We start from the raw sequence: 13,503 nt of genomic DNA, 5'->3' as shown, positions 1-13,503 counted from the left end.
AGGTTTAAATACTCAGACAGTGATTAATCATCCAGGTTTAGATAATCAGATTGTGATTAATCCAGCTTTATATACTGAGACTGTGAATAATCTAGGTTTAAATACCCAGACTGTGATTAATCCAGGTTTAGATACCCGGCTGTGATTAATCCAGGTTTATATACTGGGACTGTGAATAATCCAGGTTTAGATACTCAGGCTGTGATTAATCCTTGTGCACGTGCATATGAAAGCGTGACATTAGTACATGAAAAAGTGAAAAGCAAATTTTAGCCTAACGTGGATTAAACTATTATAAATGCACTCTGTTACCATTGCAAAAACTGCTTGACAAAATCTGCACTTAGCAGACAAACCTGGCTCACAGAGACGTACACATGCAAGAATATCACTGTGGTTTTAATGTAATCTTGCTAGTTAGCACTCTTTTTTATAATGTACCTGTAATCTAATCACTGTTTTTTTTTTGCCACTGTAATGGAATACAGTTACCTCTTTAGTATCCTGATTATGTAACACCATTACATTTATTCCATTACAACCCAACCCTGATCATTCAGCCCTACTTCCTCCCTTCAGCTAACAGCATTTTTTTTTACTGTAAACTGACATTGTGTTTAAAACGTGTAAATAACACACTGTCACTGTTGGCACAAACCTTGTACCAACATATTTTTTTTTTTTCAAACAGAACTTGAAAATACAACGGCGTTTTAGGGCCACTGCTAATAGAAATAAAAATAGTAGACTTCGAGAATAAAGTCGTAATATATCGAGAAAAAAAGTCGTAGAATTACAGCATTAAAGTGGCATTAATACCAGGAAAGGTCGCAATATTGTGGCCAAAGGCTTTGCAAAGGGAAGGCAGCACCTCCTCGTGTTAAAATGAGGGGCGGTGAGGAGTTTTTGGAGTTTCATATCGATTTCACCCATAAAGAAACACTCAGTCTCCCTGTCTCTCCTGCACATCAGCACCAGCCTGTTATTTGTCTAAGAAACGGCTGAGCAGGAAACTGTTTATCTAGAATAAAGAGCCAGACGGACTCAGAGGAAACTGTCTGTCTGTTTTGTTGAAGGAGAATCTTAGGCAGGGTTGTCTACGCGGCTATCGGGGGCTCCATCTCCCCCCATTCAAAGAGGGCAAGAAGTTTCACAGACAGTGAGAATGATAATCAAAATGATCCACAAAGAGACAAGAGTGAGTGGAACTCCTGCACCAGTACAGCAACCGAGACCCAATGCGTTATGGCAGCCCCCCTACAGTTAGCCCACTTTATCCTCCAAATATTATGACTTTTTTTCTCAAAATAGTAAGACTTCATTCTGGAAGTCTACTATTTTTATTTTTATTAACAGTGGCCCTAAAACGCCATCGCACGAAAAGGCCCACTTCCCCTTTGCACTGGGTTAAAATTGCATGATGAACAGAACTATGGAAATGGTCCAGAACTTCCATTCAGAGTTCAGAAACTTTTTTCTTCCCCTGTAAATTTATCATTTTGGAGATATGAGGTTACGTTCCTAGTGATGATATTATTATTAATCCAGACTTGCCAGTATTACTTCCATGTTTCTTGCTGCACTCTCAAATTCTCATGTGGATCATCTGAGCTCTAAGGCGTGCTGGCCAATCAGAGACGAGTGACATCACAACATAAAAAGTCCTGATCGGACAAATCAGGCATTAGTAACTGACTGTGTGAAGTGAGTGACACGAAAAATGGGCAAAACTGAAGCTTTTCATAGTGAAAACTATGAAGATCAGAGAAGAAGCAATGATCACACTCTCACACTCCCACATACACACTCACACTCACACACACACACATGCAGTCTTACCTTCATCATGAATTTCTGGCGTGGCATGAAACAACAAAACAAACAAAACAATATAGTTAATAACAGAAATAGTAAAGAAACTTCATGATAAATTATCACTTAAAGTGAAAACCAATAAAAAAGGCTGGCAAAAAAATTTACCATCGTATGATAAAATAACTCATTTTCTCCTCCCAAAAAAGATGTTAAACGCACATTTTGCATGTAAATTGTGTGAAATATATATAAGATGGCATTTTGTACAGTACTGCTAACACTGCAGCCTTCTCTGAGAGTTAATGAGTATTGATTATGATGATATTGGTTATGGATTACAACATAATGGTGTCATTTTCTGGCTTGAGGATCTGAAGCACACAGCATGAGGGCTCAGCTGCACGTCATCTCTACATAACTATCTGGCCTAGAGCTGTGTGTGAAAAATGTGTTATGATACGGAGTTGTCTTAAAGGAGAAATCCACCAATTTTTCTAAATTTCTGCGTAATTGAGCGGTAAAGATGTAAACAAAGTCATGCAGAGTGGTTCGATGCAAAATGCACTGTCCTAAAAACTCTGATTTCAGTACACTTTATTTGAAGGCTACATACGTAAGGATGTCATAACACATGCATAAGCATTGATTAAGGTATTTATAAAGCAATACTTGAGTATTTATTAGCTGCTTATGCCACTAATCGCAAGATCCCATAAGCTATAGTAAATGCCGTATTGATATAGGTGTTTTGTAGTTAAATTCATGCAGAACTACATAAACTAGACCTTCCTTTCAAGTTTTATTACTTGGAAATGATGGTTCATAACAGTGTTATAAATAGAACAGATGGCCATCACTTTAGTTTAAAGTCCCTTATGTCAATGCAATGTCATTTAACATCTTATGTTATCTTGCAGTTACTAGCATAAGCTGGTCATAAATACTAAAATATTACTTCATAAATATGTTGTTCAGTTCTTATGCATGTGTTATGTCATTCCTATACAGGCAGCCTTCAAAAAAAGTGTTACCCTGATTTCTTTACAGTGGTGGTCATAGGAACCAAAAGTTGCAAACATAGCCATTTTATTTTCTATCCAAAACCAGCAGTGAACCTACACGTGTTTTCTGAGTTTTTATGTGTAACACTAATGATGCTAAAATAGTGGTAAACCTGAAAAATAAGTTGCATGCCCCCCTCGCTTCAAAACCTTCTCAAAAATATCGTAAAACAATGTCTCAGGCATCAGGAAGCGCATTCAATTTCAGACATCTGGTTCCTATCACCACCACTGTGAACAATTCTGACCCTCTAAGCATCTCATCAAAGCACTCTGAATAATCTTTCTGCATCTTAACCTTGTAATTATGCCGAATTTTTGAAAAATCTGTGGAATTACCCTTTAACTGACTTTTGGATTTGAAATCAGGATGTGTGTTGGGTGTGTTTCTGTGTGTGTGGTCAACTAGGAAAAGAAAGCACACAAGCACACAGGTAAATGCCTCAATGATAAAAGCAGAAGACTACAGTGTTGGTAAGGGGGGTCATGCAGGTGCGGCCATTAGCATAGCGAGGGTCAACAACGTCTCAATGCAAAAATGAATCAGTACAAAAGAGCAAGGGCATCCACACCGTAGACATATATAGACCGATAAATTGCTGATGATGCCACAATATACAAAAAGTAGTGAAGCCACTTGGCAGCCTTGCTCTCTGCACTGTAAAATGAATGATTGTCTATGGATATAATGTCAACATATCTCCAAAAATGCAAAATATAACTAAATACTGAGGTGTACTGTGCTTTCCTGCAACTACATTCAATTTATATACAGTAGGAAGACATTTCATGATTAACCTAATCCAGGTTATTAATCCATTACTTCACAAGGATGGATGTGGCTATTTGAGTATACGTAAGCTCCAAAGCCATCTTAGCATTCATACAGTTCACTCTGGATATGAAAAATAATAAATCAATTGTGCCTTATTTTGTAATTTCTGAAGTTTTTGCAGAGAACGCACAAATGCCTGCAATCAGAAACTGCATGTAAAATGTGTAAAATGCACACCAAACCTAGCCTGTGTAAGAATGTGGTTTTGTTTAACTTTTGGCTGAACAGCTCAGCAATAGATGTCTGCAGATAGTTGCTCTATTAATAATATTGAGAGTAAATCTTAAAGTTAAAATATGTACTGAAGGGGTAATTAGAAAACTGCAGTTAGCTCGGTGCTAGCGTAGTATAGTGATTCCCATAGAGATGCTATAAAAATTTGCATTGTATTAATAAAAGAAACCAGAAACAAGATTTTCAGAAGTAAAAAGTAATATTAAGAAAAATCAGACAAACAGATACATTTATTTCTATTATGTTTACCTTGTGAAAAATTGATGAAATGTCAAAAATCAGTGCAAGTATGGGGAATAGAACCTCAGGGGTGAATGCAGTGCTGGACTTGTGCCTATATACGCATATACACACACACATTTTATATATATATATATAACTTTACAGGAGAAGGAAAAAAACTACTTTCCTTTTAATGTAAGACAATGGAACCAGACTTTTTGCTACGTCATTATGGGTCATTTCTTTTGATCCATTCTTCATGAAATTTACATACAATGTAAAGGACAACAGACATTTTCAAATTATGTCAAAAACTGAAAAACGACAAAAAGGAGATATAAGGTTTTCTTCTGACAACAGCAATATATATATATATATATATATATATATATATATATATTTATATTATATTTTTATATATATATATATATATATATATACACACACACACACACACACATGTGTGTGTGTGTATACACAAATAGACAGACAGACAGGCAGACAGACAGACAGAGAGATAGATAGATAGATAGATAGATAGATAGATAGATAGATAGATAGATAGGTACTGCTCCAGTCATGTATACCCCCTGGAAGTGTTTCCTACAGACTTGCATTGATTTTCAAACATTTAAAAAAAATATTTAGAAAAATATGTGCTCCATGTATCTATAGATTATATGTATCACCATGTGAGAGTGAATACACTGACACACTGTGACCTGTAGTTTACCCAATGTAAAAATGTTACCTGATACCTGACATCAAAGTTGACAAAAGCAGCCTTAATGACATAAAACACCTACTGGATTAAGCCTTTATTAACTGCTCAAGTAGGTTTATGTCTGGTGTCATGACAAGCCCTACAGTCAGGTGTTACCAAAAAAAAATAAGGGATCATGTAGCCTAGATTTGGCTGGATTAACTTGGATTAGGATATATAACAGATATGAAATAAATAATAAATAATAATAAATAAATACTCATGATACTCACAATGTCTTTGATTTTTCTGTAATCTGTGAATGTAAATCTCCATTTTTTGAGCTCAATGCATGCGCTCACTTTTTCTAAGATGGCCAAGTGGCTTCACTTCAGTCTATATAGAAGAATATTATCTATCTAGGTCTCTTAAATGTATGCGGACGATTCTACCAAAGTAATTCAAACCATTATTTTTCAAGATTTTTCATGAGCATATTTAAAAAGACTCTCTCAAAAAAATACTTTGTATAAAAAATACTCTCTCAGGTTTTCATGTCACTACCGAAACACAAAGCATTTTAATGAGTTTAGCCACGCCCCTGCATTTTAGAGCAGGAAGTGAGACTGCATCCTTGTTCCTAATGGTCACATAGTGAGCAGTTAGATGCCACTGTTTTGAAGTAAATGTGTGCCAAAGTCTGAAAAACAGTGTGGAACATTAAGAATTGTCAGTACTGAAACACATTTATTCTACATGAACATTTTTTGTTTTAATGAAAATTATGATTTTAACACATAATAAACTTTTTTTTAACACAAACTTTTTTTTTTTTTAACTGGTAATTTTAGAACTTTAACTGTCCTAAAATTACCTAAAATTGTAAGGACTGAAACAGTCACTACTGAAACATTTGACGAATGGACTTATTTGCATTTATAATCTCTCCAGCTGGTTTACTGATATGTTTAATCTGCAATGAGAAACGGTCAAACTCTAAAAAGTCGCGAAGCTGAAGTCGGCTTTTCACTCGCCAGATTCTCGTTTGTATTTTCCCGTTCCACCTTATATGGTGCCTGAGGCGCCAGAATGTAACTGCTGCACCATTTAAGGTGGAACAGGAAAATACGATTGAGAATCTGACTTCAGCCTCGTAAAAAGACAAACGCCAAGAGACATTTTACAAGAAAATATTCTACTTTTGCAGAAAAGTTTCCTGCCGGAGATGCGAGAAAAGTGGTTATTTCTGAGCTAAAGCTTAAGGCAGAGCGAAGTGAGTCTGCGTTTTCGTTTATATTTTTTTGCCTAGCACATCAGCACATACTGAGACGTTTTTACAGCCAAGATGGTAAAATGGACAAAAAATGTGGCTCCCAAAGTGGTTTGATTTTTGTTGAAAGGACAAAATGGATCTTCTTAACATTTGGGTTGCCGACCCCTGGTATGGGGTCACTAACAGCAAAAGGATTTTTTTAAAGTCCAAGTGAGTAAAAAGTCCAAAAAGTGTTCTGAATTCTGTCTTTGAACCAATTTGGTAGAATGGTACATATGTCTGTAGCACAGTTTTGCAAATCCATCAATACACAATGTTACGCAGTTCATTAAATAATTAGGTTTTAATAGTTATATAAAGTAAACGGAATCAGAAAATGGTTTATCTCTTGACTTTTGAGGGTTACAGGACACTATCCTCCCAGAATACAAATTACACTCACTAAAGAAAATGGCATGGTAAGAGTTTCGAGGCTCATGATTACTGTTGATAAACTTCTTAAATGGCAACAGAGACTGTGCTACGCTGAAAGTGCCTCTTCAGAACTGCTCCCTTCTGCCAGTGGAGAGTCAGAGGTCAAAAGTGAAGGTGACTCAGTAACCCCACAGCTAAATCAAGAGGGTCACTGTGGACACTAGAAATCCCAAAAAAAGAGTTGGCATGTGTTGAGCTCCTTGCTCTTTCACATTCAGTCCTCTGCGGTACACAGACCACAGAGGGGAATGTCAGGGTTCAGTAAGGTGACTCAATACAACAACACAAAAAAATGAGATGAGCTCATGGACAGACACTTTCATTCTCAGACAATACTCTGGGTTAGTGAGAGATCCATCTGTGGTGCAGAATATTGTCTGAAAGGTGAATGTCAGGGGTGAACAGGGATGTCAGGGCGCGATGACGTTATCGACATGTGCAAAAATGCAGACATACCCATTTTTCCACATCTACTTGCTGTGGAAATGAGGAAAAAAGGCAAAAAAAAGAAGAGGCAAACGTAAGAGGTCTCAATTTCACACCACTCAGAACAACCGTCTGGAGAAAGGAAATGGAGTCATGCTTTTCTGATCAGAAATGCAGGGCTGAGGTCAATTCTACCAATCTTCCCATATCAAGTTATAAAAAATTACTTACTAATACTTACTTAATATTAATTAGTGATACCAAAAAAGAAACAAACATTAACCCCTCAAATTCCCAGGCCTATTACACACTAAGGCTTATTATTCAGTAACTACAGGGACTTCAATGCAAACTGAGCTATTTTTAAGTTATAGAAGTGCGTAATAAGACTTTGGGCCCATCAGTGGGCCCTGGCCATTTAAAGCGGTTAACATGGCTAATGAATAGGGATGTGCATTCTGAGAAATTCTGATTCATACATACTGCGTTTGTGTGGCGTGAGTGACGCAGAAAGTCTTGCCTTTCATTTCGGTGCCCATGTGACTGGTCAGTGCTTTCACACAGGCTGCTTGTGCGAAGCGGCAGAGCGTCCCAGACGCCGCACTGAAACGGTGCGATATATAGATAATAGACCAGGTGCTGATTTTTCCACTCGGTGCATGTCATGCAGCAAATACACTGAAATAAGCCAGGAAAAGTAATGAAAATTGAACAGAAAACTGTACAAAAACTTCAAAACAATATTTTTAATTTAATTTAATTCATGATGAAATACTAGTTAAACACTCTGTGCTGTAAACAGATTTCCCGGTTGGTCTACCAGGCTTGAAACTTTTGCCTAATCGCAGGTCAGAATGCTGTTGAGGATAAACAAATATACTGTGCACTTTTATAAATTATATTTTTACTGACTGACTAATGTGACCATTTATCTGTCTGGAATATGGAACGTCTGTATAACTTTCTCTCTGCTCCGCTCTGCAGCACAAACGCTGTATGTATGAAAGGCCACACACTGCCACACCGCTCATGCCACACAGAAGCAGTGTGTGTGAATCAGGCCTAAGAGTTCATGAACAGATATCCAGTTAGCCGCACAAAACAAACGAAACAAAAAAAAAACTGATGTTTCACTTTTTTGTTGGTCTATATTTTTGCTCTGTCTTCCTGTGACGGCATGTAACGAATTCCCAAATAGTGATTTCAGTATGCAAACACTGGGACCTCAAACAGAACCCATGCACATCCCTAAGGAGAACAGCTAGTTTGGTGTGACTTGCATAACGCTAACTGTTCCTCAGACGCTTTCATTCACTATTAGCTTTATTAGCATTTTAGAGTGAACTGTTCCTTGAACTGCAACTTGCATTACTAAGTTCTAGATATTAACCAGGTGGGTATGAGGTAAAAACTCCAAAGTGCCAGTAATTTTTGTGGGTATCATAATGGTGAGTTTCATAACAGTTTAACCAAATAACACTGAAATAACAGGTTCTAGATGTAAAGCTGATAAAGGACATAGTAATTTTATATAATATTATATAGTATATATAATTAGTAATTATATAATATTATTGGATACTTTTTTTAAAATCACAAGGTGATTAGCGCAAACTTGCAATAGGTTTCACTGTAAAATCACATTTTTCAGCAAGAAAGCAAAAACAATAGCAGCAGGAAGTTATAAAAACAATATAAAGACATAAAGATATAAGATATGTAGTACAAATCTATTTATGATTTATAAATAAACAAGAATCTAGGCTGTAAAAAGAGCAAAGACTCTTATTGTGGTGTTACTGGGTCTTTACCACTCACTTAGGCTTGTACTCTCCTGCTTAAACGTGTGACATTACAGTAAATTTAGTGTATGTTGGGTCTAATTCAGAGTGGTGTGGTCAGAATCGCTCACAGTGGTGATGATAGGAACTAGACGACTGAAGCATTTGATGCCTTAAAAGCTATCTCAAAGAAAGCTATGAAAACGCTGCCTCAGATCATTCTATTAGAGTTCTGAGGTAATATATTTTTTAATGCCATTCATGGTGGAGGGGTACATGCAGGGCACTGGAAAAGTTATTTTATTTTTTTTTTTTCACTGATTTATCACTATTTTATTATTATTAACATTACATATAAAACTCAGAAGACTCATGTAGGTTCACTGGTGGTTTTGGATAGTAAATAAAATGGCTATACTTGTGTCGTAGACATTGTGACCCCTGGTTCCTATCACCACCACTATAAAGAAACCTGAGTCTGTAACTTTCTCTACAAGTAGCTATTTCACATCAAATCACTCTGAATGACATTGTTTACTTCTAAACCACTGAATTATGCAGAAATCTGGAAATTTGGTGGAATTCACCTTTAACCCCTTACATGGCCAGGGCCTTTCTATAACATAAGAATAGCTCAACCGGTCTGCTTTGAAGTCCCTGTAGTTACTGAATAATAAGCCTTAGTATGTAACAGAGGTGGGAACAAATCACTAAGTTACAAGTAACAAGTAAGTTTCAAGTCTTCATACTCAAGTTTCGAGTCAAGTCTTTCATTTGCCTGGTAAGTTTTTTCAGTAAGAGTTTAAGTGCTGAGTGAAGGCGCACTGATGCTGTTGACGCTGTGCTTGTTTCCCAAGTATGGAGGTGAACTTCTGCTCTAACGCTTCTCTTGTCTTCCGAAATAAAATAAAGCGGGTATAAGCACAGAGGCAGACGTTGCTGCTGCTGTTGTTGTGAATTTCCCCGTTGTGGGATTAATAAAGGATTATCTTATCTTACATCTGACGACATTGCTGTTTATTCAGTTTATGGCAGGAAACAAACCCATTCACATCCAGTCCCGTCTGCAGTCAGACTCTCTCCACGTTTCTTCCACTTTGAGTCTTGAGTCTTTCCGAGTTTTGACGCTCAAGGCCGTGTCAGAGTCCGAGTCACAGGTGTTGAAGTCGAGTCACAAGTCTTTCTTGATTTTCTCGAGTCGAGTCTAAAGTCATCGAATTTGTGACTTGAGTTGGAATCGAGTCCAAGTCCACAACTCTGGTATGTAATAAAGCTGGGATTTTATAGAGTTAATACTGATTAGGCAATTTAGTTAAACTGTAATGGGTCTCATCATCATGGGGCCCAAAATACTGATCGAGTATTTTAGCGTTTGTACCACTCAGACACCTGGTTACTATTTCGGGGCTGTAAAAGAATGCGACACTGTGTTACTTAACCTAACAACAGTCCTATACTGAGAAATGGGTTAGCTTTTGTCTAAAGGCTAATTCCGTATATCTATCAGTTTCAGAGACGATACTAAAGCTCTCACGTTTTTAAAAACACACTGACCTTTGGATAATACTGACCCCAACCCTGCTGGAATCAGAGGTTACGATGCCTTTCACATCGTTAAGCAACACCACAAACTGGAAGGTTATTTGCAGCAAAATAAACAAATAAATACGTAAACAAATAAATAAAAACATCTTCATTGTTATGAAAGAGACTTTGATGAAATCGATTCATCAAAGCAACACACAATCTGCTTGCTTATTTTATTAATTTGTTTGACATGCAAAAAAAAAAACAAAAAAACAAATTGTTAGTATTTCAGACAGGTTATAGATCATATTAATCATTTCTGGATTAAAATGTGTCACAGTGGAAATGAAAGGTAATAGCAAAGAGCCGTTAATTCAGTCAGCTGACCGATACGGCACGACTGAGTACTGCAAATACAGCATGGATAATAACATTTTATGAAACATCTTCACTTCTTTTTCTTCTTTAATAACTGTGCAATATACAGTAGAAGGTATGAATGCACATAAGGAGCAGATTAGCTCATTTTACTCAGAAAATGCAAGAAAAAACTGCGTCTGTGAACTCGGAGGGAAAAAACGAGCCAAATTCCAGCCTTTTCAGGCTGATTTCACATCCACACGCACTGAAACGGTGTGACCCTCGGTCCTGACTGGGTGTCTGGCTGGCTCCCTGAGCGAGCCTCACGCTGACACTCGCCGCCCTTCATTCATCTCTCTCTGTTTTGGCTCCTGAAACACTGTTGTCACAACTAATGAACAAAAATGTTTGTTTATTTCGGGGAAGCGCTCACAGAGCCTGGCGCTGAGATCTAATTAGCCCGCTTACATTTCATAATCGGCTCCGTTTCACCTTCTCAGGTCGAGGATTTTCACTCTATCGGCTCAGAGGGCTCCAACTACATCGCTGGAAGAGCTGCTTCAAACACTGCTAATCAATTAATTCATTACTCACTGGGAAAAAAAGCTGCTTCATCTATTGTCTCATCAGAATAGTGGGACGGGTCATTCTGAAATATGAGCTCTCGCTCTGATTTACACCGTATCTTCCACCACGTTTACAACTTAAACACCAAGCATTTATTTGCACATAAAGCCTAGCAATTTTCACTATTCACTGATATTACAGACTTCTGTGTAACACAACTAACCAAATCATAGAACAGAAGAATAGAATCAAATAGAATAGTTTAGAAATGAGTAGAATAGTATAGAACAGAATAATATAGCATAATAAGAACAAATCAGATAGAATAGAAGTACAAAAGACTGTAATAGAGCAGAACAGAATAGAATAGAATAGAGTAGAAAAGAATAGAATAAAATATAAGAAAGTTTGACAAAATACATGAATCAGGCATAACATTCTGACCACCTCCTTGTTTCTACGCTCATTGTCCATTTTATCAGCTCCACTTACTATATAGGTGCACTTTGTAGTTCTACAGTTACAGACTGTAGTCCATCTGTTTCTCTGCATACTTTGTTAGCCCCCTTTTACCCTGTTCTTCAGTGGTCAGGACCCCCATGGACCCTCACAGAGCAGGTACTACTTGGGTGGTGGATCATTCTCAGCACTGCAGTAACACTGATGTCTGTAATTGTAGAACTACAAACTGCACCTATATAGTAAGTGGAGCTGATAAAATGGACAATGAGCATAAAAAATGGTCATAATGTTATGCCTGATCAGTGTAGAGTATAACAGAATAGAAATTAATGCAACAATGAAGAGAATAATTGTAGAATAAGAAAGAGTGAAATATAATAGAGTAGAATAAAGAACGAGAGAGTTGAATAGAAAAGAGTATAATAAAACAAAAAATCGATACAACAGTGTAGAACAGAATAACAGAACGATAAAGAATGAAATCGAATACAGTGATGCTTAAGTCCTAATAGTAGATAAAGAGAACCAAATTAAACAAATGAGACAAAAATATTAGACTTGGTCATTTATTTATTGAGGAAAATGATCCAGTATTATATATCTGTGAGTGGCAAAAGTATGTGAACCTTTGCTTTCAGTATCTGGTTTGACTCCCTTGTGCAGCAATAACTGCAACTAAACATTTCCAGTAATGTTGATTAGTCCTGCACATCAGCTTGGTGGAATTCTTGGCCACTCTTTTGTAGAAAGACTTGTGTGCTTAGGGACGTTGTCTTGCTGCATGACCCAAGTTCTCTTGAGTTCAGAGTTCATTCGTTGTTCCATCGATGATGGCAAGCCATTCTGGCCCAGATGCAACAAAACAGGCCCATGACACTACCACCACCATGTTTCACAGATGGGAATAAGGTTTTTATGCTGGAATGCAGTGTTTCCCTTTCTCCAAACGTAACGCTTCTCATTTATACCAAAAAGATATATTTTGGTCTCATTCATCCACAAAACATTGCTCCAGTAGCCTCTTCTGGCTTGCACATGTGATTTTTAGCAAACTGCAGATGGGCAGCAATGTTCTTTTTGGAGAGCAGCGGTTTTCTCCTTGCAACCCTGCCATGCGCACCATTGTGGTTCAGCGCTCTCCTGATGGTGGACTCACAAACATTAACATTAGCCACTGTGAGGCCTTTAGTTACTTAGAAGTGACCCTGTGTTCCTTTGTGACCTTACGGACTATTGCATGCCTTGCTCTTGGTGTGATCTTTGTTGGCCACTCCTGGGAGCGTAACAGGGTCTTGAACGTCCTCCATTTGTACACACTCTGTCTCACTGTGGATTGGTGGAGTCCAAACTCTTCAGAGATGATTTTGTAACCTTTTCAAGCATGATGAGCATCAACAGCTCTTCTTCTGAGGTCCTCAGAAATCTCCTTTTTTCATGATACACAAACATGTGTTGTGAATATCAAACTGTGATAGATACCTGTTCTATAAATAAAACAGCGTGGTCACTAGGGGTGGGAATCTCCAGGCACCTCATGATTCGATTACGATTCAGAGGCTGCAATGCGATTATAAAATGATTATCGATGCATCTTGATGCATCTTTTTTTTCCTATACAGGATTTCTACTTTCTCACTGTGTGAGGACTTGGTACTTTTAAAGTAAAGTATTTGTAATGATCCATAAAGAATTTGCTTCCAATTTCTTTTATTAATAAATCAAATGGAAGTGTTGTGGCAAGTGAACTGGAAGGCTTCACTGCT

General features: G+C 37.4%; 1 protein-coding gene across 1 annotated transcript in view; it reads right to left on the bottom strand.

The window, feature by feature from the left end:
• The window catches only part of ryr2a (ryanodine receptor 2a (cardiac)), a 368,896-nt gene that overhangs the window by 229,623 nt on the left and 125,770 nt on the right, over positions 1-13,503 (bottom strand). The window contains 1 exon segment of the mRNA XM_036571987.1: positions 1,840-1,854. Coding sequence (XP_036427880.1) covers positions 1,840-1,854 — 15 coding nt within the window.

The sequence above is a fragment of the Colossoma macropomum genome, unplaced genomic scaffold (genome assembly GCF_904425465.1).
Source record: "Colossoma macropomum unplaced genomic scaffold, Colossoma_macropomum, whole genome shotgun sequence".
NCBI classification, from domain to species: Eukaryota; Metazoa; Chordata; class Actinopteri; order Characiformes; family Serrasalmidae; genus Colossoma; species Colossoma macropomum.
This window is presented reverse-complemented; position numbering and strand designations above follow the sequence as displayed.